Raw genomic sequence first — 26,494 nt, 5'->3', positions numbered from 1 at the left:
TTGGAATCCCCCAAAATAGGGGTTGTCTTATACATTGGGGCGTCTTATAGATGGAAAAATACGGTATTATTTTCCTCCTGCAATTTGCTCAATATTCAAATTACAGCTACGATCAGTTGTGGGAAGTACACAGGTTTTCCAGTTTCCATTTGGAAAACCCACACATTGAAATCTGGATTTCAGATTTCGAACTTCTTAGAGAACTCCACACACACACAGGCACACAGACTCTCTTTCTGCCCCCCCCCCCCCCGTTTATCCACCACCTCAACTCCATAACACTTGAGTGATGCTGCTCAGCATAGGATGTTCCCAACAATTTGGGGCATTTCAGAAAAGCTGCTCCCAGCGTATAACATCACACTTTACAAGCAAGGAAACAAAGTGATAGGATTGGCAAAAGATTTCTCCTCCTACTATTGCATTAGAAAGGCTAGCTTGAGCATAGAGAGAAATAAGTAGGGGGTAATTGTGTTTGTATAGTCGGTTTAATGAATGGTGAGATTCTGGTGCATTAGTTGAGTGTCTCTGCCTTTCCTTCAATAATTGCACAGTTTCAGGAGGCTGTACGGAGTGGTCACATCATCTCAACAATCAGGAATAATTGGAGCACAAAGTTTCTCTTTAAAGCTTTTGCTCTGAAGTGTTTGGATTAAATAAGACCCTCCCATTACGAAACATCAACTTGGACATTTTTTTTCTCTTGAAGAATTTCCCCTATCCACCCATCCTGCAAAATCACCCCTTCCTTCTTGTTGTCCCAACCCCCCCCCCCCATGTTACTGCAAGGCATCGCTGCCCAAGTAGGAAGACTCACGTAAGTAGCTCTTTCTTGATCTCCTTGGAAAAGAATTTGAGTTTGAAGTTGGTTAAGGTGATTTCCCCAGGATACTTCCTCTCTTCAAAGTTTTCTTCAGGTACTTCTTGGTCATCGACTTCGGAAGAGGCGAAGGAACGTACGGCAGCCTCTGACTGCAAGAAAGCAGCGAAGGATGTGGGTGGGTTTGAAGGAAAACAGAGCTGTGCACAGAACTCTTTTGCTACCAGTCTGTAAAAACTGCAGAGGATTCTCTAACAGGTGCCCATCATCACATTCCTAGGTGGTCTCTGAGACCATGGCTAAAGGGGACAGCTTTCCAGTCAGAAACCCTTCAGGGTAAACGCTGGTTCTCTTCTACATTCACAATGAAAGATGGAAAAGAGATTCCAGCCAGTGGATTTACAACTTCCCATAATCATTCCAGCCTGGGAAGTAAGATAGTACTCGACTGCCAATCCAGTGCCACTTTTAAGTAGAAAGACAAGGGGTGGACAGATTGGTTAATTTCACTTGCGTGGCGAGGCCCCGGGTCCGGCACTTTCCTTAGATAATAAACACATGGACAATGAATGTTTGGCATAGGCAAACTCCGGCCCTCCAGATGTTTTGAGACTACAATTCCCATCACCCCTGACCATTGGTCTTGTTAGCTAGGGATGATGGGAATTGTAGTTCCAAAACATCTGGAGGGCTGGAGTTTGCCTATGCCTGGTTTAGGTTAATGGGATAAAACAGGCCACAACTTTATTGGTTACAGATGTGAGCGATTTGGCTTAGGCATCGGGTGAAACTGGACTATATCCTGACTCTTATGAGGGAGTCTCATAAGAGCAAACCACCGGTAGGGGGAGTCCTGTGATATACATCAATTAAGAGCACCCCCAGGGTCCCCGATGAGGTTGTAGCATGGCCCTACCCCACGCCCAGGCTTTGGACAGGATCCACACCCCAAATCCCTTTAACGAGATACCCTTTGATGCGTGGATCCAGAATTGGCCTCCACAGTCACTTACAAACTCATTGTTAAAACCGTGTTTATGGAAGACAATCTTACTTGGCTACGAGGGATTGCCAAAGAAGAAGAAGAAGAACAACCGCCACTCAAGCCCCAAAGGTTTGCCTCCAACACCCTCACACCTGCACCCAATCTCTAATGCCCTTAACAATATCGACCAGCAAAATACCATTTCTCATATCGGAAAAGTGAATGCCATCATTGCGAAACAAGGCCTCCTGGGCCGCACCCCCCCCCCCAGCCAGGGGGTGTAATGCGGCCAGGAGTCCCTATGACGTGGGCGGCATCCCTCCACCCACAGCCGGGTTACTGGGAGGTCCCAGATGCCCTTCCACAACACCGCCTCCCCAGAAGGGAAGCGGACTTCTCTCAGTTTTGTGTTTCCCCATTCTTAAATCCAGTTCTTCCCATTTCGGCAGCAGTATGCAGATTTTTTTGTTTTTGTTTAAAGCCCTCATGAAAATTCAGCAGCATGTTATTGAGAATTTCTCTCGATAAACACATTTTTGCATGCCATTTTCACCAACAGATTCATTTCTGCACTCGACACTTTAGCATAATATAAGCATTTTTTATTATTTTTTTGAAACATTGCTTTGTCTCACAAAATGTGGCTAAGTGCAAATTCTGAAGAGTAGCTGTGTTTCAGTTGACGTACTGTTTCGCCTTTGAATGTGAACTGGATCAAATTTCTTTCCTTCTCCCACCCATCCATTGTAAAGTCTCTGTCCTTGTTGACTTCCTCAGTAGAGAGTTTACGACGCTTTATGAAAGCCTGTGCGTGAGATGTGAAACTACTTTTGCCAGTAGGTGGCAGTAAACAGGGCGTTTTTTTGGCCTTGCTGAGTCATTAAGCCCAAGAAGAAGACTTCATCAGTCTGGGCAACTTGGTGCAAGGGGAGAGACCATGTCATTCTTTACACTAGACCAGTGGTCTTTAGCCAACCACTCAGTCTCCACCTTGTCCTACAGCAGGCATCTCCAAACTCGACCCTCCAGATATTTTGGGACTACAACTCCCATCACCCTTAGCTAACAGGACCAGTGGTCAGGGATGATGGGAACTGTAGTCCCAAAACATCCGGAGGGCTGAATTTGGGGATGCCTGTCCTATAGCAATCCTTCCTTCAAGGAAGGCCCAAGTGCTTGTCAAACAAAATTAAAATAATAGAGTAAGATGATGAAGAGATAACAATTTCTTCCAAAGTGCTGAAAAAGTGGTGCAAGCAGATGCAATGTTAATTTCAGTGAATTTCCCCAGCAGCTGTGTGCATGGCCCCCTTTCGTGATGAAGCCATGCAGTTGCTTTGGGTTGAGCCAAGGGACAAATACAGTGGTCGAGCTTTAATTCGAATCCTGTTCTTCTTTCTCCTACTTCGCTGGAAGCAAAGTAAGGAAATAGGAAGAACTGTAAAGAGGAAGCCAGCCAGCAATGTGGTTCCCGGTGCAAGATAATTTACAGGTCACTGACGTCCAGAATTTCATGTGCCTGTTGGAACTTCTTTTCACAACCTGCTCCCCAAACCATGCAATTAACTGATGGAATTTGGGGCACTGGGATGACTAGTAGTATAAACTGGCTTTCGAAGAGGGATGAGATAATCTAATCCAGCAAAAAGTTAAGGAAGAAGCAGCTTCTGTGAACAGATACTCTTGGCAGATTGGGAAATGTGTACATAGAATGGATACCTCAAGGACCGCCTCTTTCCATATGAACCTACCTGGACCCTGAGATATTAACCCGAGGCCCTTCTGCATGTGCCTCCTCCTCGAGAGGTCCAGAGGGTGGCAACACGAGAACGGGGCCTTCTCTGCAGTGGCTCCCCATCTATAGAATGCTCTCACCAGGGAAGTTCACCTGGCGCCTTCATTATACACCTTTAGGCGCCAGACAAAAACGTTCCTTCTTAACCAGGCCTTTGGTTGATTTGATTGACATCCTATGCCATTTTAAAATGTGTTTTTTTTGGGGGGGCGGGGTTTATTGGGTTGTTGTTTTTATTTTGATTATATATATTGTGGTTTTATATTTTGATTTTGATCTGTGAACAAACACCCTAAGACCTCCGGGAATAGGGTGAAATATAAATTCAATAAATAAAAATAAAATAACGATGTAATTGAGGTGTGCGTGTCCATTCACAATGAAATCCAGATGGCATTGCGCATCCCCAACCACTGTCTTGGACTGTGCATGCCTTATAAAATGAAACTTTCAGTTGGCCATGGAAAACAGGTCTCTCTCTGGCTACTAACCATTATGAAGAGATGCCCAGTCTTGATTTTCAGGGAATGTTTAGCTTTGGTCACCAAACTCTAGGAACTTAAAATGAAGGATGGCTCTCACCATCATGCTCTGGCTAAGGATCTTTCTGGAGCAAATGGCTAGCCACTTCTGGAAGGGAGAGACCACTTGGAGATAGCAGGGGTAGCCAACACTGTGCCCTCCAGCAGCTGTTGGATTCCAGCTTCCACCAGTCTCAGACAGCATAGCCAATGGTCAGGGATGATGGAAGTTGCAACCCAACTGGTGCAGCTGTGCCCAGGGCCGTCTTACCCATTAGGGTTAGTGGCGCCCTGAACCACGGCACCCACCCATCAGGGGCGCCCAGCAGCAGGAGTCCGGGACCGACCAGGAACAGCTGCGAGGGCATGTTGGGCGGCGGTGGCGGCTCTTCCTACGGCTAGCCGTGCTCTCTCACTTCCTGCCTGGGAGAGGAGGCAGTGGCACCCTTCTCCCTCCTGCCCAGCCTCAGCAGTAGCAGGACTGCTGAGCAAGCCCACATGGCAAGCGAGCCTCAAGTTGCCCAGCACAGGGGGCGGGGAGGACGGGAAGGGGGTGGGGCACTGAGAACATCGCCCCCGCCCCTTCTGACGAGGAAAAAGGTGGAGGAGGGATTCATTCAGATTTGGGACGGTGCAAGGGAAAGCTGAGGGGAGCCGCACTACCATTAGGACTCAGTTCGGAGGTAAGGATGGACTCGAGCAGTGGCATAGCGTGGGGGGTGCAGGGGGGGCTGGCCGCACCGGACGCAACATCTGGGCTTAGGGTTAGGGGCCACAAATCCATGGGTTAGGGGGTGCAAATCCATGGGTTAGGGGGCGCAAATTACTTGCCTTGCCCCGGGTGCTGACAACCCACGCTACGCCACTGGTCTCGAGAGCGTGTTCTCCATGCAGTTAGTGTTAAAAAGAAACAAACACCAACAAAAAGTCCTTTAAAGACTGGGGCGGGTTTTAAGGTCCTATTAGATTCAGCAGGGCTTACTCTCAGGTAAGTGGTTAGGGCTGCAGCCTTTGTGACCTAAGTTATGGATACTTTTTAGGTTCAGGATGTCACTGCTTTACACCCATATCCACCCCACCCCCCACAATATTTGAAAACGTCAGCTTTGTACTTAAACACAGATTGGCCGGGAACTTCATTCTCTGTGTCTTTATCAATTTATTTAAAGAACAACAAACTGGTGATTGCTTTAACTTTTTGATATGTAGTGATTTGAATCATGAGGATGAATTAGAAGAACTGCTGAGTCTTGAATGAGTCTTACTTTGGAATTGAGATTTTCTTCTGCCTTTTCATTTTATTTTGTTCTAAGGGGGCTTGTTGGAGATAATGTGTAAGTGTGGTGTCAGCTCCCTAAAAAAAAGGTCAACAACTCTGGGGAACCTTTCCTTAAAAAGGTCAACAACTCTGGGGAACCTTTCCTTAAAAAGGTCAACAACCCTGGGGTCCCCCCTAAAAACAATTCTGGGAAGGGGGTGCTGCTAGAGGGATCTTTGCACCAAGGCGCCAGGTATGTTTAAGACAGCCCTGGCTGTGCCCTTGTCCCTGCCATTACTTACCTCTTCTGGCTCCTCTTCCCGCTGTCGATTTGGTTTGGTGTAGTCGATGGGCCCATCCCATTCATCTTGGCGGGACGTGTGGCTGGACTGGGGTGAGGTCATGGTGCTACTTGTGGCACTGGTGCTGTTTTGGCGTTGGGATATATCTGGGGATTTGATGCTGGGGCTACTGCTGCAGCTGCTGCTGCTGGGGAAGGCGCTGTCCCGTTTCCGGTGCTTGTTCATGCTTAAATCCAGAGTCCCGTTTTCATCCACTTCAATGTCCATTGACTGAAATGAAGGAAACAACAGCCTTGACGTCGCTTTCGCAATCACCTTCAGTACCCTGTTCAGGGCCGTCTTACCCATAGAGGTTAGTGGCGCAGGGCGCCAGGGCACCAAGGTCTGGAAGAGGTGGAGGCTGGACGTGGCACCTCCCGGCATCAGCTCGCTGCCCTCGCCCGCCTCCACCATGCCGCACCGAAGCATCACCACACCTGGAGCCTCCATCTGCCATGGCCACCGCAACACGAAGTGGCCAGCTGAGCTGGGAGGCACTGTGGCCAGCCTCTGCCTCTTCCCCGCCAGAGGAGCCGCCCTCCAGCTGCTGCCCGCCTCCTCCAGCCCCGCCGGCAGTTCCATCCTCTCTAAAAAAACTCTGGGAAATGGGGTGTGGTGCCGGACAGAGTTTTGCACCACGGTGCCGGATATGCTTAAGACGGCCCTGACCCTGTTGTCCCGATACCACAATGCAGTGTGCCTCATCTGTCTGGTTATGGCACAGTGGACTGCTTGGGTTCTGATTTGTGGATGGTGACTGTATTACATGCAGATTTGGTCCCTTTGGACTGCTATGGCTACTTCAGTGAAACCCACACAATTGCCTGCAGGAGAGTTCATGGCTGGTAGTGACCTCATAACTCAACAGGGGCTGAGTGGAAACACCACTTGTGTTCCTCCTGGTGGGGCATATACCTGAGACTGCTATTGATTTGCACAATCACAATACTTCCTTTGTAAATGCAAATCCCAAAAGATAAATGCATAAGCCCAACATGGCGATGCCAGTTCAAAGGATGCTTCCATGTGAATTTGGCACAAGGGGTGTGTTAGTCCAGGAAATATTTTTCTAGTGGAAATTTGAACAGGTTGACTCCTGAATTAGTTTTCTACAAGCATACATTTTATTTTGTATTGGCATGATGCTGACAAAGCAAGTCTTATCTACCTATAATTTCTTGGTCCAAAGGACATAACTGACTTGGCATTTAAAGTTGAGCAAACCATAGAAATATCCCTCCAACTTCCTGCTGCCTCACTTCAATGTCCTTTATAAAGGTCACACCAGCATACAAATTAAAGTTGACTGAAAGGTTTTTGAGCCATATGGATCTGGAAGCACCCGCAAACTGAAACTTAAATGGGATGTGCAATTGGCCCAAGTTCTGACATATGGAGGATTGCCTCAGCCTCACCCAGTCCAGCAGTTACTCGGGTCTTGCTAAAGACCAAGTGTATAGTTATAGCTTGGAAGTTGAACGGAATCCATTCCAGAAGTCCATTCAACTTCCAAAACATTCAGAAACCAAAGCATGGCTTCTGATTGGCTGCAGGAAGCTCCTGCAGCCAATCAGAAGCCGCGGAACACCCATCAGACGTTCGGCTTCCAAAAGAACATTTGAAAACCAGAACACTCACTTCTGGGTTTCAATTGTTCAAGAGCCAATTTGTTCGGAGCCAAGGTGTTTGGGATCCAAGGTATGACTATATTTCAAAATGCTGATTTCAATCCATAAAGGTCTTCCTCTGTACAAACCTCACATGCACCAAAATTACCACTCGAGACTAAACTTCAAGTGCCCCTCATCCCCTGGAAGTTAGTTAGGTGGTTATATGAGACATGGCCATAGCTGGCCATGGCTACCCAGCTATTGGAAACAATCCAAAATCATTCTTCACCTGGAAATCTCTGCTTTAACACCCCTCCCTTCAATTACTCATATCTCTGGTTTGGATGTGGGTGGCGCTGTGGTCTAAATCACTGAGCCTAGGACTTGCCAAATCAGAAGGCTGGCGGTTTGAATCCCCGTGATGGGGTGAGCTCCTGTTGCTCGGTCCCAGCTCCTGCCAACCTAGCAGTGCGAAAACACCTCAAAGTGCAAGTAGATAAATAGGTACCACTCCAGTGGGAAGGTAAATCTATTTCTGTGTGCTGCTCTGGTTTCGCCAGAAGCGGCTTAGTCATGCTGGCCACATGACCTGGAAAATCTGTCTGCAGACAAACATTGGCTCCCTTGGCCAGCAACGTGAGATGAGCGCCGCAAGCCCAGAGTCGTTCGCGACTGAACTTAACTGTCAGGGGTTCTTTACCTTTTTACCTGGTTTAGAAGCCCATTTCAGACTCACCTTGCTGGGGAGATCTTGCTGTTTGGTGCTGAGGTTCTCAGGCATTTCCCAGCAGCGAGTGGAGAGGTTCAAAATGGCAGTGGCAGCCATATGCGCAGCTTCCGCATCGTGGGAATAGTCGAAGCCTGTGGATGAAGACGAAGTGCTCTTCACGTAACTGCTGGAGGGACTGTGGCCGGGGGAAGAGGCCTTTGGAAAAGGTTTGGCTGCAAAAAGGGAGTAACACAGGGGGGGTGATGTATGAAGGTTGGCAAAGGACCAGGTGCAAAAAAATAAAAAAAAAAATCAATCCTGTGCAGTAGGCTTCCGGAGCCAGAAGCCTCATTTCCAGGGCCGTCTTTACCCGGGGTGCAAGGGGTGCGGGGCACCCGGGCACCGAATTCTGGGGTGTGGGTGTGTGCCAGTGCCCGCTGCCGGGGGTAGCAAATGTGAAAACTGAAAAGGCAACCATTGGGCGGCAACGCAAGAGAATGCAATGTCGCTGTTGCGGGGTCTCGACAAGACAAACCCTGCTGGGTTCCCGACACCCTTAGAGGTTTGTCCTCCCCCTCGAAGGGGAAACTCGGGAGGTCTCTGCCTTTCGCTGGCAGGGCTGGAGCAGGAAGGCGTTTCCCTCGGGCCCGGTGGCAGAGAACAGCATCTTCCTGGCCACTGGCAATCGGGGGGGGGGGATGGGGGACGATGACGCTAGGCAGACCTTTGCACCCCGGCGGCTCATATACTAAAGACGGCCCTGCTCATTTCAGATTTCAGTTCGGGGTGAGGGTAGGGAAAGGATTTGGCAAGTTTCAGCAGCACAATCTTGAATACACTCTGTGCAGAATTGAAAATTAGAGCAGTGAATTTCAGGAGTAATAACTCCAGCCGTGTTACCAATACAGAACTTGCAAAAATGCAGTGGTACCTCGGGTTAAGAACTTAATTTGTTCTGGAGGTCCGTTCTTAACCTGAAACTGTTCTTAACTTGAAGCACCACTTTAGTTAATGGGGCCTCCTGCTGCTGCCGGAGCACAATTTCTGTTCTCATCCTGAAGCAAAGTTCTTTTTCTGGGTTAGCGAAATCTGTAACCTGAAGCGCCTGTAACCTGAAGCGTATGTAACCAGAGGTACCACTGTATATTAATATATATATTTAAAGCAAACAAAAGGAATTGTCGCTTTGGAATAAATATCTAGCACACAGGTGGCTGTGGGATGTTTTCTCTCCCTTCGTGATAATCGAACTCATGGTCATTGAATGAAATCAATTAGCCGTAGATTTAGGACAGGAAAAATAATGTGCTTCTTTGCACCACGCGTAATTAGTTGATAGAATTTGCTGCCACGAGATGTACTAATGACCGCTGGCTTCGCTTAAGAGGAGATTAGATAAATTCACAGAGGATGTTTTCTCCCCTCCCCTAAACAGTGTTAGCCACAAGGGCTATCAGAAACCCGGCTTAGGCTACTGAATGTTGCAGGGCTGGGCTATTCACATCCTGCTTCTGGACTCCCCAAAGCACCTAATTGGTCACTAGAAACGTGACTAGTTAGACCTTTCGATCTGGTCCAGGAAAGGCTCTTCATCTTTTCTTAGCCAATGACACTGCTGTATAAAATGATGTGAAAAGAAACTGGGCTGTCGAGGAGAGCGAGAAATATATGAGCAGGTCCTCTTAAGGGTGAAAGGTTTAGCCACTAACTGAGTGCGCCATCAAGTTCCCAGAACACTGCAATCTTCTCCATTAAAACTGTATTGCCGGATGCCTCTGAGGAATTCAAAGGGGTGGGAAAGAGGAAAGCTTCGCCTCTCTGTCCTTTTTCTTTCCCTCGCCCACCGGAACGCATTTAGTTTTTGCCTTGTGGGAACAAAATGCTCCCCTGGCCCTCAAAAAAGCACAGAGCTTTTCATCTCCCACAACGGAACAATTGCAAAAGGATTCACACGAGTCTCTCTCTCTCTCCATATAACCAGCATCTTGCTACAAACAGAAGCTAGGAGGAAGGCTGTGCAGAGAGAGCAATGGATTGCATCCAACAAAATCCTGCTCAGAGTAGACTCATTTAAGTTGGTCATTCATTTTACTGGGCTGTTTCCAAGAAGGTTCAGAAACTGGCAACTGAAATCATCAAGGGGGTGGGTCAACCGCCCTGTAACGAAAGGCTGCAGTATTTGGGGGCTTTTTAGCTTAGCAAGAAGGTGAGAAGGAGCTGACTTGATAGGAGTTTATAAAATTACGCAAGGCATGGAAAAAGTGGCTAGATCATTTCCTCTCTCTCCTCTAGTTGTAACACTAGAATTCGTGGGCAGCTAAGGAAGCTGTATGCTGGAAAATTCAGGATAGGTATAGGGCAGTATTTCTTCACAAATTGCATATTTAAATTACTGCATTGGCCTGAATATAAGCCGCACTCCCTCCCCACTCCAAATTCCGACAGTGGAAAGTTAAATTTGTGACCTTACAAAAATTGGCTTTTACGATATCGCTGCTGAAAAAGAAATACGGTAAAACGGAACGGGTGTGAAATTCTGTAGAATTTTAAGGGAGCGGCTTATTTGCAGGCATTGTCTTTCTGTCCTCCCCCCCCTGAATTTTAAAGGTGCGGCTTATTTGTGGGTGCGGCTTATATTCAGGCCAATACAGTATGAGAACTCACGTCCAAAGGAGACAGTGATGGCTACCAACTCGGATGGCTTTAAATGAGGATTAGCGAAATTCTTGGAGGATAAGGCTGTGATGGCTATGCTCTGTAGAGGCAATATGTGTCTGAATACCACTTGCTGGAAGCTGCAAGAGCAGCGGTTCTCAACCTGTGGTTCCCCCAGATGTTGTTGGACTACAACTCCCATCATCCCTGAGCTCTGGCCTTGCTAGCTAGGGGTGATGGGAGTTGTAGTCCAACAACATCTGGGGACCCACAGGTTGAGAATGGCTGTGCAAGAGGTAAGGGCTGCCATATGTCTGCCAGATTTTGCTGGACATTACTGAGATTTCAAAGGCAGTATTGACATCCTGGGGGAATTTCCAAAAAGGTGGTGTTTTGTCCTGGATCTTAGGCAAGTCAACCGCCTTTTTTTGGCATTTTTGTAAAAAAAGAAAAAAGAAAAAGAAAAAAGCTCAACAGTTTGGGGATCAACAATCTTTGGATATTCCTAAAAAAAAACCTCAGCAACTTTCGAGGTGTCCTGCTTTCTACTTTTTGAAATATGGCAACCCTACAGGAGGGGACAATGCTCTTGTGTTCGGGCTCAACTTTTGGGCTACCCATGAGAATAGGATGTTGGCCTGATCAGGCACGTTCTTCTTGTGTCCTTAGAACTTATTTGGATATAACCCTATGTACTTGATTTTCAAAGGCTACTTTCACCAGGATCAGCCTGTACTTACAAACATCTGTTTGAAACCCAGTGGTTGGCTACACGTTGATGTGGGATAGAGAAACTGGCCAGGGAAGGGTTAAAGAGCACCCCACCGACCAACTCTACACTGAGGTGCTTTTTCAAGGCAAAAAAGGACCGTTGGGTTGCATTACACATGTTTGCAGGTAACAGTTAATTTGTCCCTTGTAAATAAATAAAACACAGATTTGCACAATGAAATGGATTGACAGAAGAAGGTTCAGGATAGAGGCTGAACTTCTGCAAAAAAAGTAATCAGTTTATGAAAGCTATTGCCACAGGATTTGGTGACAGCTGATAGCTTAGCTGTGTTTTAGGAATTAGACTAATGTACGGACTGCAGGTCTATCAGTGACTACTAGCCACAACAGCAAAATGGAACCCCCTGGTTCAGTGGGGTAAACCATGGGGATTCGTAGCTGTTCTGTGAAAACAGCAGATCGACTTGGGGTCAGATCCAGCACAGGGCAAGACTTATGCACCACCAACAAGAAACAACAAAACACCCTCCAGGACATTCCAAAGCAGTGTCCGTGAGCAGCCCCAACTTACATTTAAAGGCTTTAGGTGAGGTTTCGCTAGTCTGAATCTTTGGGGCAAGCATGCGTTTGCCAAAAACCTGAGCATCAAAACTTGCATAATCGAAGGTGACCTTGGAGTACTTCTCCAGCTCCTTGGCCAAGTTGGCCCTTGGCGTGGCAGGAACCATATTGGGCCTGTAGCTCCCGTACTGAGGCACCTCCAGTTGCTTCACAAAGCACATCGGCCTGAGGAGGACAAGAAAAGAAGAGACTGAGACTTGCGCAGAACGTTTCCATTCCGGGTGTAATTTCGCGGGGAGGCTTTTGAAAGACAAAAGATGAGTTATCGGTGTTGTTCGTGAGAAGGAAAGCAGCGGGTACTTTGAGTACAGAGAGTGTAGAATATGACATCTATTGTGGAGAGGTGAAACCACGTGGAGAGATTTAGAGATGGAAGAAATACTATAAACAGGGGTGCAGGGGTTTTTTTTGCAAGAGGATTATAATAGATTTTTTTTAAAAAATGATTGTAACTACCATGTCTAGTCAAGCGAAAGGATTTCCCCTTGCACAACAGGAATTCATTCTTCCCCATCCCTGCGTATCACATGTCACTCCCAAATTTGTTCCAGAGGGTTGGAGGATCCCATAGAACAAATTTAAGGGGTGCATGGGGGTAAAGAAAGGGGAGAATCTTCTGTTGTGCAAGAAGAAATCTGGTGGGAGAGACTTTGCGCTATGCTGGATTCCACCCACAGTGTAGTAGTTTGTTCCAAATTTATAAGCCCGTGATGGAAGAGGTTTGGGGTGTGTTTGAGTGTGTGATATTACCGTTTCTAGTCTGGCTGGCACAATCTGTAGTCAGCTGGTGAAGGGGTAGCACGAGCAAGCATTTTTATTTTATTTTTGAATAGTTCCAAGTGCCTCTTAAATTTTATTAATAATTTTTTTCCATTCTTTATAATCACACTTTCATCCAGGGACGTCGAATAACTTACAAAAAACCTCCACGCCATTCAGTCGAAAATCTAACAATAACATGCATCAAAACCATCCTCCTATTAGTTTTGCATAATAATAATAATAATAATAATAATATTTTATTTATATCCCGCCCTCCCCAGCCGAAGCCGGGCTCAGAGTGGCTAACAACAGTAAAATGATACAACATTCTAAAAACATTTCATTATAAAATTAATTCAAATCAGATTAATGGCAACTGTTAATATAACAGTATATAGTTTTGTCCCTACTCATTTATCCTAATTTCCCCCCCTTCCTCCCTCCCCTTTAACACCTCCTCCCCAAAATTGTTCTCTCTTCAAATCTTTAACCATGTGCACAGATTGTTCATTCTAATTTGGATGCTTGGGTTGGCTTCCCCCCGTGCTATCCAATTCCTATAACTCGTCCATTTATTCAAAATCTTTTGACATTTGCTTTCCCATGTATCTTCCGTCATTACCTGTTCAAATATATCACGATTGTATGTATTCAAAAACATAGTCATTCCACGAGCAAGCATGCTAAACTCTCTGATCGTTAAATCAGAGACAAGTTCTGCTCCCGAAAGCTACACAGTCGTAAGAAACAAAAGGGCTTGGGGATGTGTTCACAATATAACAGAAATTGAAATATTGGATTGTGGCTTTCTGCCTCCATCCTCATAATGTCAATATGATAGCTGTAATTCTCTGTCAGTTTGCAATGCAGTGTAATCAGTACGGACGCAGTATGTCTGCACTGTGAAAAACCCTTTGGCCTGTAGTCTCAGCACTAATTGATGCTACAGAAGCCATTCGTTGTCCTCCCATGCCCTGCCTAGAAACATCAATTACTTTTTTTAAAACTGTTTGCAGAGACATTTGACAGTAAGAAAAGCATCAGCAGGAACAAGATATGCTGGCACTTGCATAAGTGGTGACTTGCTGTTCTTTCAGAGATATTATATTATTGGTGGCGGTTGGGGGGAGGGAGGGAAGAAGAGCAGGTGGCTTAGAATCTGTCCATTTACCTGAGTATCCGATCAGAATTTGAGCTGCTCTTTGATGGGTCACCAGTTGCGGGCTGCTGCTTCTCGTGAGATTTGGCTAGTTTTTCAGCAGCGGCGATGGGGCACCCGGATAAGCTGTAGTAAGGAAAGAAAGAAGGAAGGAATGGGAAAATGGCATGAGAGAGGAAGGGAGGAAAGTAATTTTTCTGTGTGTGTGTTACATTTTTTTAAATCTTTATTTTATTTTTATTTTTTTACCAACAACCAAAACACAAACAGTAAAACTCCCCAGGCGGCTGATACATTGGGCATACATAATCAATAATAACATATTCAAATCAACCATATGTATAATTTTATATACGTTAACACTCCTCCATCCACAAGGTTTATTTAACTTTTAACATTTTAATTGCCCCAAATTGTTCGAACCTACCCAAATAATTCAATATCTTAGGGAGGAAAGTAATAATAGAAATACTGCACTCTACGGCAAAGCCTTCAACATTTCTCTGATGAAAATAGGGACGTCCTATTTAATAATAATAATAATAATAATAATAATAATAATAATAATAATAATAATATTTATACCCTGCCCATCTGACTGGGTTGCCCCAGCCACTCTGGGCGGCTTCCAACATATAAAAATAATAATAAAACATTAAACATTAAAAAACTTCCCTACACAGGGCTGCTTTCAGATGTCTTCGAAAGGCTGTACAGTTGTACCTCGGAAGTCAAACACCTTACGAGTCAAACGTTTTGGCTGCCAAACGTTGCAAACCCGGAAGTGAGTGTTCCGGTTTGTGACCGTTCATTGGAACCCGAACGTCCGATGCGGGTTCTGCGGCTTCCGATTGGCTGCAGGAAGTTCCTGCAGCCAATCGGAAGCCGTGGCTTGGTTTCTGAATGTTTTGGAAGTCGAATGGACTTCTGGAACAGATTCTGTCCAACTTCGGAGGTATGACTTATCTCCTTTGCATGGGGGTTGCATAACTGCATATCTTCCAATATTTCTCCGATGAAAAATAGGAGTGCCCTAACATGCCTTCCATAATTTCTCTGATGAAAATAGGGAGGTCCTAAGGAAAAGCGGGACATTCCAGGATCAAATCAGAAACTGGGATGGCTTCTGTAAATCTGGGACTGTCGCTGGAAAATAGCGACTTCTGGAGGGTCTGCTACGGCAGACTTTCCCAACTTGGTACCGTCCCAATGTTAGACTGCAATTCTCACCATCCCTGCCCATTCGGCATGCTGTGCTGGGCTGATGGGTGTTGTGCTCCAAAAAGATCTGGAGGGCACCAAGTTGGGGAAGGCTACTCTAGAGTGTTCAGAGTACTTCACATGCATTGGCTTGCTGTAATCCATGCAAGAACTGGGTATAATGGGTCAGTAAATATTAGTCTCATATTGGAAATGGAAGAAGGGTAAGGGATACAGCTTGCCTAAAGCCATCTAGTGACTGCATGGCAGAGGTGAGATTAAAATCTAGTGGGAGCTGGCACAGTGAGTCTTGCAAGCAAAACTGGACTTTCCCCTTTCTACTAAACATACCAAAAAACTTTCTGACAGTAAAAGCTCCTCCACAGTGGAAAGGTCTCCCTCGGGAAGTTGTAGACCATGGGTATGCAAACTAAGGCCCAGGGGCCGGATCTGGCCCAATCGCCTTCTCAATCCGTCCCACGGACGGTTCGGGAATCAGCGTGTTTTTACATGAGTAGAATGTGTCCTTTTATTTAAAATGCATCTCTGGGTTATTTGTGGGGTATAGGAATTCATTCATCCCCCCCCCCAAAAAAAATATAGTCCGGCCCCCACAAGGTCTGAGGGACAGTGGACCAGCCCCCTGCTGAAAAAGTTTGCTGACCCCTGTTGTAGACTCTCCCTCCGTGGAGGTTTTTAAGCAGAGGTTGGATGGCCATCTGTCATGGATGCTATAGCTGAGATTCCTGCATTGCAAGGGGTTGGACTAAATGACCCTTGGGGTCTCTTCCAACTCTGATTCTACTTCCCCTGTATAAGTTCTGGGGTGTCAGAAGTACCCCTAGAAACAGCACACAGAGGGAGGAGAGGGGAGGTTGTTCCATCCGGGGAGCAGAAATTCTTGCACCAATGACTTCATGACCAAGTGGGGATTTGAACCCTGTGCTCTCAGGTTCTAGTCCAACACTCTAACCATTACACCACAGTGTCTTCCTAGAGTTCTTCTGCTATGTGGCAGCTACATAAATCAAGTGGGTAACGAAATACGGAGAAAGCAAAATGACACACAGAGAGGGATCTGAAATACTTTCCTTGAAGCTTGAATTTGTTTTATTCTGGATTGTTTCATTTGATGTGTTCATGCTTTGAGGGGGTTTTTTCTCTTTAAAATATAAAGCGGTATAGAAACGAAATGAAAAATAAAACAATGACGACAATTGTAACAGTGCGATGTTGAATTCCACCCTTTCTTTCCCCGAAGCAATATGAAATGTAGATAGCAGCTTTATGAATGCCATAGTCCAGGACTTAAGCTGAGCTGGCCACCAATCTTATTTTTGGGAAGCAATCTATGTTTGCGTAATCCAGCAAAAATGTGTTCAGTTAATTAGGGCTGGCAGGCTGCCACCTGGACATACTCTATAAAGAAAAATTGCATGGCGTGGGGCAAAAATAAATTCCAATTTGCTTCAGCAGGAGAGGACTGGATAGGGCGGGCAGCAATCATAGGCTGAGACGAGCCACAAAACCCTTGCAAGAAACTGGGCAACAGAATTAAAGTTAAAAAGAATTCTCCACATTGCAACTTGACAACTATAGTCAGCTACATTGATTTAGGTCACTATCCAATACACTCATTCCATTACTCTCGTACAATGGAACTTCCCCCTCTTTCATCCTTGAATGCACATCCTACACCCTCCCCAAATCTGCTCCAGAGGGTTGGGGTAACCCCCATAAGATTTTTTTTTGGGGGGGGGGGACATGCAGGGAGGAGGAGGGAAAGCAGAAATCCTTGTGTTGATAGAATTAGCCACTTAGCACGATTTTGGACACAACTCTTTGGCTGCTTATACCCCGGTGTTATTTTCTATATGAGCATCAAAGCAACTCATGGGATCTGATGCTCAAATTACTGCATGCAGTCCATGCTCCTGATACCTTGATGGCAGGACTGAACCTGGATCCATCCCAAAAGTGGCTTGTGCCACTATTGTGCCAAAAGTTTGCCCTGTGCCTGCCACATTTGATCATTTACCATACAAGGGAATCTGAATATCACCTGCAGGAAGGGGAGAGGAGGATGTGGGGGAGCTTTCAGGCCACAGGGACTGAGAAAGGGAACATAGTTTTTGCTCTGCACAGTGGCAGTGGAGAATTTAATTTCACTTTTCTTCGCTCACTGGCTAGTGCTTCAAGCCAAATTGATCTTCTCAATTAATTGAAGAAACATATCTATTTTTTTCTTCTTCTGATCTAGGCCCACCAAAAAGGGTACTGTACGTTTCTTGTCCCCAGCCCAATGCACAAACAACGTTTAACAAACTGAGCAACTGTGTGTGCCATGTGTGACACCTTTGATCCAGTGAGTTCAGTTCCTAACCTGATCCTGTTGCTCTCAACATTTTCCAGGGAAACGACGATTCTTAGAGATTGCTTAGATTCTTACATGCATTTCCATATAACACATTCCCTTCCCAAATAGGTCTTACAATCTATAGAATCTGTTTCTGAAACCGCTTTGCATCGTACAAGAGAATCCCTACACTGCCATTAAGCTATGCAAATATCATTTACGTGTTGACCATTCCATGCACGTGCATTTCACTCTATGCCTACATGTGGTAGGGCAGAATTGTTATCATCTTTCCTGTAGGTTCACACTGCTTGCATCTGGGCTAGAAGTTCATAGATGTACAATCACCAAATGCTATGCTTTTGTTATTGTTATGTACTGAAGTTCTCACCCTGGGCCAGCAGGGGGATACTGTAGATAGTTATGCAAATAAGGGATCGAAAGTGACGTTCAGTGATTGGATAGTTTTAGAAAATTGTTACAGTTACATTGTACTGGAGCTCTATATAAGCAGGCTGACTGAACCCTTCAGTTCAGTTCTGTCCTGGCCTGTGAATAAACAAGAGCTGTTTGAAGAATCGCTGTGTCATCTGATATGTTCACCCACAATTTAACAGTTATCTGCCTTTTTCTGCCCCAAAATGCCTTCTTGAACCCAAGACTTCTGTTGTCCTATCCTGAACAATTTCTAAATTGGCTCTAGGATAACTTTGAGTTCTTGCTGTGAATCACATACCTTCGGTGAGTGTTGCGGTTGCTGTTCACATGGCCTTGTCCTGTGCACCCTGGCGTCGGGCATTTTAATACATTCTCGTGCATGGCCAAGACTTTATTATAAAGGAAGGAATGGAAAGGAAAGGGGAGGGATGCAGAGGAGGAAGGGGAGAAACCACAACACAATTAAAGAAAGAAAGAAAACAGATGGTTCATCAGGTCTCAGAAAACAAGCAGTTGTTTGGGCTCGTCTGAGCACCTCATTCCATATCCTTCAGCTGCACCAGTCAAAGCTGGTGAAGTGTGTTCTGCTTCATGGAGAGCACGTGTTGCAGTGGGGTCTGACAGGCCACCCCTCTGTTGTTGGGTGGGATCTTATAGATGGCCATAGCAGTGATTGAGCTGTTTGAGTTACTGGGAAATTTTGATGTTGCCAATTTGGACCAAGGGTTTTATATACTGAGCACGCAGCATTGAGCGTTCTCTTTTGCTGCGTGCACCGGATCACCCGCCCACCCTCCCTAATTTAGGGCTTTTTGCATTTGACCTTGCTATGCCTGTCATGAAGTCGTCTGCTTTTGAGACAGGGGCCTGGTAGGAATTTTGTCCATTTGGCAGATTGGCTGGTGCCATTTGGTTTTTGCCTACCGCGTAGCAAATTGCCACCACTTGTAAGGTTGCGGTTAAAGGTAAAGAGACCCCTGACCATTAGGTCCAGTCGTGGCCGACTCTGGGACCAGTAAGGGAAAACAATACTGGGGAGAAAGTGGAGCTGGGCACCATGCCCTCACCTCTCCCCGCATGCTCCCAGGGGCTTGCGTGCCCAAGCCCCATGCCAGGGATTCAGACAAAAGCATGGCGAGCCCTTGGATTCCTTTAACAGAATTCCCTTGCAGCAGCAGCATTGGAGGGGCAAGCACAGCCAACCACATACCCTCCACCAACCAAAAAATTAACCAATGCACGGGTGGCACTGTGGGTTAAACCACAGAGCCTAGGACTTGCCAATCAGAAGGTCGGCAGTTCGAATCCCCGTGACGGAGTGAGCTCCCGTTGCTCGGTCCCTGCTCCTGCCAACCTAGCAGTTCAAAAGCACGTCAAAGTGCAAGTAGATAAATAGGTACCGCTCTGGCGGGAAGGTAAACGGCATTTCTGTGCGCTGCTCTGGTTTGCCAGAAGCGGCTTAGTCATGCTGGCCACACGACCCGGAAGCTGTACGCCGGCTCCCTCAGCCAGTAAACCAAGATGAGCGCCGGAACCCCAGAGTCGGTCATGACTGGACCTAATGGTCAGGGGTCCCTCTACCTTTACCTTTAGCCTGCATAACCCTGGTCTTGTGCCCCTGAGCCCAGCCCTTTCTGCAGAATTCCCTGCCCTGGAAGCCACATGCAAGGTTTTTTGGTCCCATAATAGAATGAGTTTAAATGTGAATTTAAAAAATAAGATAAAAACATATATTTTTTTATTTATTTCCTACTGCATTGCGCTTCTCCTGCCTGTTTTAGGTACTTTCAAGCAACTGGAATTATCTATAGTCTCTTATTTCGTTTTGTTTTTTAAAAATATTTTTAATCTTCAGGATTACTACCTCCTGCAGTGATGACCTTAAAAGCAAAGGAATTAATTTGTTTTTCAGTTCTTTTTTTTAAAAAATCACACATATGAGAAAATAACTGATGTCCCCTTGTCTCATTTCCCCTCAAGTCTAAAACCTTTGAAGTGAACTGATAAGGCAGATTTTTACTTTATTTTCATATATGCACACAGCGATTCCTGTGATGTTGTTATGAAGACATGAATTAAACCCACAAATAACAAACATTTGCCCTTTGGGGAGAAAGTATATGAAACTTTCCAATACCAATTTATATTTAATAGCAGGAAAAAGTTGACTTTTCCATTTCCTTTGTGTTTTGCCATGCCTGCCTCATACATACTGTTTGCATTTTTTAAAAAGAGGGAAAAGATAATTTGCAAACATCTCTTTAACATTTCATGGAAATCAGTACGAATGAAGTGTCTGATTCATTCCAGACAAGATGGAATACTTTCTAAGAAACTGCATTTTCAGAGGTGGCTTATCCTCACTGTGTGTTTAAGAAAACAGGGGTGTAGCAGGCTGAGAGGTATGGCAACTATCTTATGAATGCTAGCAGCTGAATTCAGCAAACGTTGATCAGTCTGAAATTCCACTTAATTCACTGGAAGACAGTTAAGTACTGTATATGCATAAGCACCCTCTCCCTTGAAAACAAAGCAATGGAAAAAAATGTTGCAATCCTCGCTTTTGGCCATTTTGGGGGTGGGGGTGGGAGAGGGAAAATGAACTCCCCATCATGGGGGTGCCCAAAGAACTTTCTCAAAGTTGTTGTTTTTTTTGGAAAGGCTTACCACACAACTTCCTTTAGCTTACAACTTGTGTGGATGTGCACTAAGAGACAGTGGTTTGCCTAAGGTGACTGAATGAATTCCTAGCTGAAGTGAAAAACCAGCTTAGCTAACAGCTCAGTCTCTTAACCAGTGTGCTACAGTACCTAGCATAAACGAGTACAATGATGTTGAGATCACAAATTAACATTAAGGGCATTTTGTAAGCCATTGACATGTCTTTTTTGAATATATGGGTGATCTAAAAGGGGGATGGGCAGTTTTAAAAAACATTTTGGGCAGCAATTTTTTTTAAAAAAAATCCTTTTGCCGATTTTTCAGACACTGTGCCACAAGAGGGCAAACATGTTTGCCCACTGAAAGCATTCGAAATGTAGTGAATGTGGCCAATTTTGATTGCAGGTGGGTTGATTTAAGTTGAGTCCATTTAAATTATTGTTTTAAACCATGATTTAAATAACCAGGAAGCTACACCTACTTGGTGTAAGCAATTGATTTAAATCGACTTTCTCATTTTGAAATTCATTGATGACTAAGCAGGCATACTGAGCGGTTAGTATAACAGCCTAAATGCTTACTGCATTGCAAAATTATGTCCGCTTAGGGAAAACAGATATTAATTTGGGTCTACCTGCATACATGCAAGCATATTAAGGAAGATATCACTTTATCAAAGGGTGCAGTCCTTTGTATACTTATTTGGTAGCAAATCGCAGGAAACAGAAGTCCCACTTTCTTCACTATGACTTATTTCCAAGTAAGCAGGCATGGGATTGGCCTTCAAGTGTCCAGAACAGCGGTTCTCAACCTGTGGGTCCCCAGATGTTGTTGGACTACAACTCCCATCATCCTTACTAGCTCTGGCCTTACTAGCTAGGGGTGATGGGAGTTGTAGTCCAACAACATCTGGGGACCCACAGGTTGAGAAAGGCTGGTCCAGAACATTGCAGAAGCAACTAGGTCACAGACCCTCCTGTCTTCCCTGTTTGCTCAGCTGCCACCCAACTGTTCTGTTCTCTTTTCCACTTTCACCTTTGCCTTGCTGCACCTGGAACATCCCGTCCTCCTTCTCCACATTCATTGGAGATGATGGATTTGTCATTCATTCATTCATTCATTCATTCATTCATTCATTCATTCAGCAGTAGTATTTGTTGGAAAAGAAGAAGCTGGACCATTTCTGTCCTGTAAATAACTCCAAGTCACACTCACTCTCAGGAGGGATCCTGTCTTTGTGCGGGCAGCCAGACAAACTGCGGTGGTGAGGGTACAGCCCTGTGACATGCCCTGTGCCATCACAGCCAGGGGTTGGGCATTTGATTTCTCGCTTCTCGGGTCTTGAAGGATCTAGGAAATGCAGGGAGGAGAGGGTGCAGGAAGAACATCATGAGATGTGCAAAAAAAGTCCACGAGAAAATCAAACCAGTCTTATTAAGAATACCTCTGAATCTGTTTTTGCATTTCATTTCAGGTGAAATTTACTTACATGACCAGCCTTCCCCAACCTAGTGCCCGTCATGGTGGTTGGCGCCAATGGCAGTTGTCTTCTAAAACATCTGGCAGGCACCAGGTTGGGGGACACCAGTCCAGAGGGACAGTAATGTACATCTCAATGGCAACAACAAAAGATCAGTGGGAAAGAGTCAGCCAATAGTACCAAACAGCTCTGGGAAAGATAGGTAACTTTTCAGATATTGTTACCTAGCACTACCCCTAAAACCCATGATAGAGGGAAGCTCATATACAGGTTTATGTTTCCTACAGTCTGATTCTATGGATCAATTTAAGCTGCAGTCGTGCAAGTAGCCACTTGTGCTACTGGATTGCAATCCTATGGACATAAGAACAAAGAATTTAAGGAATGGATTGATGGATTATCCCAAATCACTCTAATCCAGCATCTCCCATGGTAACCCCCAAGACATCCTTAGGAAGCAAGGTGTTATTGAGATAGTCACCCACCCCCTGGGTGTATTTTATGCCACTGTGGCTCATATGCTTCAATTGAGCTATCTTCCATGAACTGGTATAACCAGCGTTGAAGCAATGATTCTTCAACATCAACTTCGTTGGACTGGTCATGTTCTGTGGATGCCTGATGATCGTCTTCCAAAGCAACTACTCTATTCCAAACTTAAAAATGGAAAGCGTAATGCTGGTGGTCAACCAAAGAGGTTTAAAGACTGTCTTAAGGCAAATCTAAAAAAATGTAGTATAAACACTGACAACTGGGAAACACTGGCCTGTGAGTGCTCCAGTTGGAGAACAGCCTTTGCCAAAGGTGTCATGGGCATTGAAGACGCTGGAACTCAAGACGCAAGGGAGAAAGGTGCTAAGAGGAAGGCACGCTTGGCAAATCCACACTCTGATCAACTCATGCCCGGAAACCAATGTCCCCACTGTGGAAGGACGTGTGGATCCAGAATTGGCCTCCACAGTCACTTACGGACTCACTGTTAAAAACGTGTTTATGGAAGACAATCTTACTTGGCTACGAGTGATCGCCAAAGAAGAAAGAAGAAGATAATCTGGGCTAGAGTCTGTTGGCATGTCTAATGGTAATGAGTTTCCCAGGTGAATCAGAATTGTATGAAGAATGCTTAGGATGTTTGTTTGCCCCAAAGCTTCTTGCGAACTACTTCACTGAATAGTCCCAGTGAGTGTATGGGAAACTCTATTCTCCAGTATCATTATGACCTCCTGTATATGAAAGAGTGTGCCTCTAAATGCCAGTAGGTGGGGAGAGCTATTGTGCAATCATCACTTGTGGGGTTCCTGCGGGCAACGGATCAGTTGACCATTGTGATAACAAAATATTGGACTGGATGTTGGGCAACTGATCCAGCAGGGCTTGTATGGAGGGAGGATTCCCCAGGTGCTACCAGATAGGAGCTTAAGACTGCTAATGGGTCAATGAGATATTGCTGGCAACAGGTGTTTTTTGTTTTTAATCTTATCGGATTTCCCCCAGAAAGGGTAAATTTGGAACTAAATGCAGGAAAAACACAGGTTGGCATTTGGGTGACAATGATTTCATTTGGATGCTGCAAAAAACTCATGAGAAACACTGATCCCACAAGCAACACCCATCTGGAAGCAGCACTCTCCCTAGAGTAGGAGTGGGGGAAATATTCAAGTGTATGCAGACTCTGAAGATTTTACTCCTTTGTCACTTATAGGAGCACACAGTAGGGTACTGAGGTCAACACAAGACAGCAGCCAATGAAAGTTGCAGAATACAATATGGCAGCACCGTTACAGAAACAACCATTGACCAAACCACTGCAGGGACCATTTGCTTTTTCCCATTAGGCTTCACAAAGACAGCGTGACAGAAGATGAGTTACTTCTGTTCCACCATCCTCTGATTATTTTGTATTTACTGGAACCATTCAAACTTTGCATGGGCCCTGAGAATGGTGGGCTGCAAGGGACACAGGGGCATCCAGATGTTACAGATCTATAGGAATGGGGCTCCCAGGCCCTACCAAACTCATTTTCATTGCCACTGGGGGTATTTGCCACTGGAAGGACAACATCCTCACCTTTGCTGTAGTAGCTCTTTCTGATGGAGTCCAGGGCTTTGTTTTGCTTGTCCTCGACCTGGAAAAGTTTCACATGCTCCCCGGCCAGCTGCTGGCCAGGCTCTCTCACAACCTTAACCTGTTCAGCTTTCAGAGCAATGGCCTGTTCCAAGAGACCCAGGTTCCCCCGGGTCATCATGTCATACATCTCAGATTCATCAGTCACAGTGGATTTCTGGGAGTGGCAATCATCGTCCTTGTCATCGTCTGATCTCACCTCCACAATGACAGAATACTCAGGCTTGGAGCCGACTATCTGTCCTTCACAGTGGGTTTTTGGGGAGTCCTGAGATGTGTGAGGAGCTTCTTCACAGATCACTGCAGTCGATGTCTCCTCCTCCTCTTCCTCCTCCTCCTCCTCTTCTTCCTCCTCCTCATACTCTTCATCTTCCTCCTCCTCCTCCTCCTCTTCATTGTCTTCCTCCTCCTCTTCCTCGTCTTCCTCCTCCTTTTGCAATTTGCAAGACTCCTCATAGCTCACCTCATCATCCCGATGTTCCAGGCACAAATCGCTACTGCGTTCACTGGTGACCTCAATGACTTCTTCCGCATCCTCCGTTTGGATGATGATCTCCTTTTCACATTCCTCCTCAGCTGCATCCTCTTCCTCTTCTTCTTCTTCTTCTTCCTCCTCCTCCTCCTCCGCTGCTCCTTCATGTAGCAAGTGCACGTCCTCCCCAGTGTTGGAGACCTGTCCTTCGCTTTGGGACACCTGCCCCTTGGCTGCAAGAGTTCCTTCTGATATTTGGCCTAGAAATAAAAGAGAGTTGGCAATTATTTCTTGATACGATATGATATGATACGATATCTTTATTGTCATTGTCCCATACAGAACAATGAAATTGAAAAATCTACATAAGACTTTCAAAAACCCCTAAAAACTCTGAAACCCCATTTAAAAATACAATATACTATAGAGACTCCTTATACTGTGTTTAGAACCAGAATTGCATTTGAGTAGAAACTGTTTCTCAGGTGGCTAGTCCTGGTCTTTCTAACCCTGTACCTTCTTCCAGAAGGCAGAAGCTGAAAGAGATCATTTCCGGGGTGCGCACTATCCTGCGCTATCTCTGCAGCTTTCTTATGGCACCTGACAACATAGATTTGATCTAAGGTGGGAAGAGTGCACCCAATTATTCTCTCTGCAGTCTTTACAACCCTGGACAGCATTGTTTTTTCCCTGGCCATGCAGCTCCCAAACCACACACACAGACCATAGGTTAATACACTCTCCACAGTGCAATGGTAAAATGCCATCAACAGGTCCTTTGAGAGATTGCCTTAACCTCTGCTGTGCTCTCTTCATTAGGTCTTTGTTGTTTTCTCTTGTAGCTGGTCTGGAGCAGGCTGGGTGCCATATTCTGTTGTGACTTGGGGTTTTGGCCCTTAAGCTAGGGTTGCCATACATCTAGAATTTCCTGGACATTGTCAGGATTCTGCCGTTAGAATCAGTGACTGGACGGAGATTGCTGAAATGTCCAGGAAAATCTGGACATATGACAACCCATGTCTAATCCCCCCCACACTTTTTGAAAAGTGGCAACCCAACTTAAGCAGGGAAGAATAGCTGGGGGACACCCCCCCATAAACATTTAAATAGCCCATTTTAAAGGTTTGATTGAAACCCGTGCCTTGCTATTACACTGCTGGTGTGGCCATATTTATAGCATTCAGCCATGGCAGGTAAACAGACCGTTTTCTTTCCTAAAACTGTTCCCTCTGATGAGATGAACATCAGTGCCTGACATTTATTTTCCCCAGGATGCCTCCAGAAGTCATCAACTAGATACTTGTGTGCTTTGTCTAATGCCTCTCTAGACTGATATTTATGTGTGGAAAATATCACACAGACGGATGTTGTCAATGGAAACGTACAGCGTTGCCTTCATTTACATGGGGGAAAGCAATGAATCTGGGCTCCCCAAGCTAAGCAAGGCAATAACTTTGGTTATTGCCAATAGTTCTCTCGTTGCTGTGCCAACGAGTCTTTGGGTGAACTGGTGCCCATTGCAGTTAATGAAAAGGTTCTGGTGGCTAATGACAGAAGAGGTGCTAATGGATTGGTAACATGTTGAAAGCACATACTGCATTATCATTAATGTAACTAGGGTCAAGCGAAAGGTATGTCTGTCTCCCCCTCCGGCCCCCAGGCACAACGTGGATAGTGCAAAATAGGCACCAAAGGTCTCGTGAATATTGGAAGTAATTAAAATTAAATAGCATGATGTTGGGTTTATTTTATTTTATTTATTGCAACTCTTTCCGACTTTTTCCTGCAAGGAGC

The 26,494-nt window shown here is 45.4% G+C and overlaps 1 protein-coding gene across 6 annotated transcripts in view; it reads right to left on the bottom strand.

Moving 5' to 3' along the window:
• The window catches only part of MYT1 (myelin transcription factor 1), a 171,587-nt gene that overhangs the window by 53,609 nt on the left and 91,484 nt on the right, over nt 1-26,494 (bottom strand). For 3 of the 6 annotated variants that reach the window (XM_083744143.1, XM_083744146.1, XM_083744147.1), the window contains exons 7-14: nt 24,172-24,960; nt 21,839-21,973; nt 18,261-18,351; nt 13,981-14,094; nt 11,998-12,212; nt 8,067-8,191; nt 5,682-5,951; nt 818-972 (exon numbers count right to left, since the gene is read on the bottom strand). In XM_083744143.1, the coding sequence (XP_083600269.1) occupies nt 818-972; nt 5,682-5,951; nt 8,067-8,191; nt 11,998-12,212; nt 13,981-14,094; nt 18,261-18,351; nt 21,839-21,973; nt 24,172-24,960 (1,894 nt within the window). Of the gene's footprint in view, nt 1-817; nt 973-5,681; nt 5,952-8,066; nt 8,273-11,997; nt 12,213-13,980; nt 14,095-18,260; nt 18,352-21,838; nt 21,974-24,171; nt 24,961-26,494 lie in introns of all 6 variants that reach the window. The other 3 variants (XM_083744142.1, XM_083744144.1, XM_083744145.1) reach the window with 1 other exon arrangement.

This window comes from Podarcis gaigeae, assembly GCF_964106915.1.
Source record: "Podarcis gaigeae genome assembly, chromosome: 6".
Lineage (NCBI taxonomy): Eukaryota > Metazoa > Chordata > Lepidosauria > Squamata > Lacertidae > Podarcis > Podarcis gaigeae.
The sequence above is the reverse complement of the archived record's forward strand: the minus strand, read 5'-3'. Positions and strand labels throughout refer to the sequence as shown.